Genomic DNA, 4,577 nt, shown 5'->3' with positions numbered 1-4,577 from the left:
TATATCTACATATATTTTATAAGTAAATCGTAAAAATTTATGCAATATCAAGATCTAAATTTTGGGATGAAATCTAATTATAACAAATTCCTTCCCGAATTAGGGAAAAAAACGGATATCTTTACATTTTAAGAGTATATTTCCTTAATATCCTGCGCGTTACGAGCCATGCAATTCAAATTAGCTCAGATTTCACGTGATTAGTTCATTAATATTTATATTATAATTTTATCCGTGGTAGAGTTGGAGGACTTGATAAAGTGACCGATTCATTTTCTTAAATTTAAAAGTAATTATTTATATTTTGCACTGACACAGTATACATTAAAGTTTTACCTCGTAATAATTGAATGGTTCCAATTTTACAATGCAACAAAAAGCATGTAACTGAGTTTATAAACAAGTTTGTGATCTGTGTTAAGAACAAAACAACAATATTCTTTGCAACAAAGAAACCAACAATTATACAGATACTGGCTTTGCACTGTTGATTGCAGCAGACTTAGGCCAGTAATGAACATAATCAACATATCCATTTTTAAACAAAACCAAACATCGTACAACAACAATACACGAGGAACACTACAAATACATGGCCCAGGAATGTAGCCAGAAAGCCAACGAGGCTTATACAGACAAATATAGCTCAGGCATCATGACGAGAGTTTGACCTCAGAGATGTTTCCACATCTTGCCTCTGGTTTTGATGAGTTGCATCTTCGTCCGTATTATCGAGTTCTAAACTACCTCCTGATGGTTTAGCACCAGATGGTACAAGGTTCTTAAACCAGGAAGTTTGGAGTCCAGGACTTCCTCTGGTAGAGTCGGCAGGAGACTCTGAAGAGACAGCTGAATTGTTTGAAGCAACTCCTGCTAGAAAACGGTAGGCCACCTTGCTAGCACTTACAATTTCATCTTTAGCCTGCCTAAACTGCAGAAACATAGAAATGAGTAGCACAACATTGTCGCCTTCTCACATAGTGTGTGTGCTTGGTCTATTAATCTGGGTTCTCAAGGGACAAATTTTTCAATCCTGGCGGGTTTGAGTCAGATTATAATATGGTCCCCAAAAACATTCTATGATTATATGAATGTCCGTATGTGAATTAATGAAGCTAAACATGGTAATCAAACGTGAACTTTTGCCAGATATGTTATCCCCAATTTTCTAATAACAAATCGGAATATATCCTGTTCAGGGTGGGGTGAGAGGCAGGGTAGGTCTTGGTTGAGGGAAAAGTAGGTTTTGTCCAGTGTCACCTCTTTCCCAAGAATCGACAGGGTTAGGTCTCACCTTAGAACCTAGGGCGTATACAAAAGAGGTTATGAAAATAATTCAAGCTTTATATACAATTTTGTTAAAACATTAAATGTCGCTTGCCACCCACCCACCAAGCCCAGCCCTTTTCACCTGTGCTCTCACGGAGTATTGGTACTGCCCTTGGTTTGACCAATCCTTCCTATACCTATCTAACCTCATACATGCCCAATTTGAAGGTAATAAATATGTTCGGGGGAGGGTGTTTATGATAAGCAAATGTAAAAAAGCCAAAATGTCTGCATGCATTCGATATAAAACTCATATTTCCTGTTTAAATATTGAAGTTCATAATCTAGAACCTTGTCCCAATTGCAAATGGTGAATCCAAAATAATTTGACGACTAAGTTCAAAAAAGGATACTGAGATATATACTTTAGCTATCGGTAATAAATTCCTGGACAAAATTGTAATTCTGGTGACAGCAAAAGAACAAGAAAATCTTACTCTGTAAGCAGTAGTTCCAGCTATTTCTACAGCAGTGTCGCCAGCATGAGCAAACCTGTTTACCCAACCTGTGAAAAAATGTTCACATTATTGTTGCAGAAAACCAAGGAAAGGTGCAAGGAAGATATCCTTCAAGTCATGGAAATCATATAACTGACTGTTATCTCCCAAAAATGGATCTTATAAGTGGTATATATGATTCTATATCAGTAACTACATCCACTCTCAGTCCCTGATAAGCAAAAATTCAGTTGAAAACTACATTTCCATATGACAGCCAATCATACAACTACACCAAAATAATATGAGAACCAAACCAATGCAACTCATCTTGCAGCTTTATGTATTATTATTATTAATAATATCATATCAACTGTAACACAACTTATTTATCATAAAACATGGCTTGGCATGAATATTTCAGTAGAAAACTACATTTCCATATGACAGCCAATCATACAACTACACCAAAATAATATGAGAACCAAACCAATGCAACTCATCTTGCAGCTTTATGTATTATTATTATTATTATTATTATTATTAATATCATATCAACGGCAACACAACTTATTTATCATAAAACATGGCTTGGCATGAATATTTTAGTCATAGAAGTAGCTATGACATTAATTTCCATGAGTACTCATATTGAGAGGGGGCAGTGTCCAAGCAAAAGGGACATAATAATTTACCATCAAGTTATTCTGTGTAAATGACCAAAACAAACGTTATTCCTTCTTCAGCATTGATCTCTTATTCTTCAAACTTTTAAGAAGCTTCAAAACTGATTCAAACCTCTATAGTGAAACCAATAGATACTATAAAATTCCTCAAATCAGATTTTGGGCACATTAGACCAGTAAATATGAAGAACCGAGGTTAAAATTCTGCAGATCTGACTAAAGGTCAATATATTATAAATTTTCGAATATTTACAACGCAGAAAAGAGTGCCTAAAATGCAAATTTCTGAGCAACGGTTTGTCAGTGAACCCCAAACTCTCATGAATACGCAGGATAAAATATATTATAACGATGACATCAATGTGATAGAGAAAGAGTCATTTACCAGGAAGCTTTGGCACACCAAGTCTTTCACAGAACTCATCACAGAAATGGTTGCAATTTTTGGACAACAAATCATAGGAGTGCCCTGGCCACACTCTACAGAGTTCTCTCAGAATCTGATTAACCTTATAGACAGAGAAGGATGTGTAGCCAAGTTTTATGCTCTCACGGAATGTATACATTGGATTCTTTGTTGATGGACAGCTGAATACTCCAGTACCTTGTTCACAGAACCCAAATGACCATTCTTCATCCCCAAAAACCTGTCAAAGAAGTGATATGTTTGGCTAAACTTACTTTAAACATTGTATCAGCTCCAGCTTCTAAAATGTCTGGACAAAATACGTAGTCAGGGAGAAGAAAACAAATCAAGTGGGAAGAGAATAAATCAAGTGTTTGAAAGAGAGAGAAAACAGTGAGAGAAGATGGGCTGGAAAGCAATCTAGAATACAAGGATAAATGTGGATTCATTTAAGTTATTTTGAAAGAAACGTATGATTTTAAAAAGCACTCAACGTCGTGTAGAGATGAACATCTGCGACCATTTCAAATCACAACAAAACATGAAATAATCTGTTCAATAGAAGAGGGCTCAATGACTGACACGTGGATTCAAAAGTAATAAATGCATCACGACCGAAATTATTCCACTATACTTCAAACTATAAAAGGCCATTTCCCCTTCAGGAAAATGTAATGTAAGATCCTCTTTCACATAAAATCTGATTCAGGAATCCAAGATTTTCTAGCGCATAACAATCCATATCCAATTCAGAAAATAAGCCAGTAAAAAAAACAATCACACAGAGAAATAATAACTGAAAAAATAGACAAGTGCACAAAGTAAATGCGAAACCTGAACAGCACTATGAAAGATGCCACCAAGGCCAATTCCATCCTTGAAGATCTTATTGATCTGCATGATCGTGTTGTTCGTTTTCTCATTACCGCTATTTGTCACATCGTACACATGGAGGATCACCTCCGACATCCTCTTAACTCAATTTCGCCCACAATTCAAAACCCTAAATCCTAATCCCCCAAAAACAGTATGCGGCCACTCGGTTAACTCTCCTGATGCACGCATACAGTGGTCGATGGATGCGGGATTCGATATATATTAATCAATCAAACACTCTAGGGCTAGTGTGAATGAATCATTACAGACTTTCACAGCAATTATTCAAATTGGGGAATATCAAGATCAACACAATGATTGTGAGAAGCGGGGATACTGAGAAATGAATCAAAATTATTTAGCGAATTCTCGATTTCCTCGAAACTTTGGGAATTTTTCAATTTTGTCGCTTTGATTTGATTTTGGGAGCATGAAATCGAGAATTGTTTCGGGCAGATTTTTTAATTTAGCGTAAATAACGAATAATCTATACTTATATGCTATCTATACTATATTAAATATGAAAGCATGATAATAACTACTTAGGGAAGATATCAAATTTTTTTTCAATTTTATCCTTTTATGATATTAATATTACACTTTTTTTTTTTGTTTTTAATTTCAACACACACTTTTATTTTAATTTCAACAATTCAAATATCAATTTAGTCCCTTCATAATTTGTCAAATTTCACTTTAGTCCATCGATAATAATAAAAAAGATTGTACTCACACGCATCGCTTGTGCACAGTAACTAATTTAGTATTAAGTTATTATTATTATTATTATCTGGTAATACATTATATATCCAATTTTTCATAAATATGTATTAGGATAAAACA

The 4,577-nt window shown here is 34.7% G+C and overlaps 1 protein-coding gene across 1 annotated transcript; it reads right to left on the bottom strand.

Annotated features, from left to right (window-relative positions):
* Positions 1-378: 378 nt before the first annotated feature.
* Positions 379-4,199, bottom strand: LOC140990483 (deSI-like protein At4g17486). The gene is made up of 4 exons (XM_073460195.1): positions 3,693-4,199; positions 2,838-3,099; positions 1,767-1,834; positions 379-931 (listed from the first exon to the last, which is right to left on the bottom strand). The coding sequence occupies exons 1-4, from the start codon at positions 3,825-3,827 to the stop codon at positions 647-649; spliced, it is 750 nt and encodes a 249-aa protein (XP_073316296.1). The 5' UTR covers positions 3,828-4,199; the 3' UTR covers positions 379-646.
* Between the last annotated feature and the right edge of the window lie 378 nt (positions 4,200-4,577).

The sequence above is a fragment of the Primulina huaijiensis genome, chromosome 12, assembly GCF_012295235.1.
Source record: "Primulina huaijiensis isolate GDHJ02 chromosome 12, ASM1229523v2, whole genome shotgun sequence".
NCBI classification, from domain to species: domain Eukaryota; kingdom Viridiplantae; phylum Streptophyta; class Magnoliopsida; order Lamiales; family Gesneriaceae; genus Primulina; species Primulina huaijiensis.
The sequence above is the reverse complement of the archived record's forward strand: the minus strand, read 5'-3'. Positions and strand labels throughout refer to the sequence as shown.

Bases quoted from the DNA above. Each gene is read 5' to 3' on its own strand.
- LOC140990483 (XM_073460195.1), bottom strand. From the start codon at position 3,827: ATGTCGGAGGTGATCCTCCATGTGTACGATGTGACAAATAGCGGTAAT. The intron at 3,100-3,692 runs GTTTCGCATTTA...CTTCTTTGACAG, and splicing joins TCTTTCATAGTGCTGTTCAG to GTTTTTGGGGATGAAGAATG. The intron at 932-1,766 runs GTAAGATTTTCT...ATGTTTCTGCAG, and splicing joins CTGGAACTACTGCTTACAGA to TTTAGGCAGGCTAAAGATGA.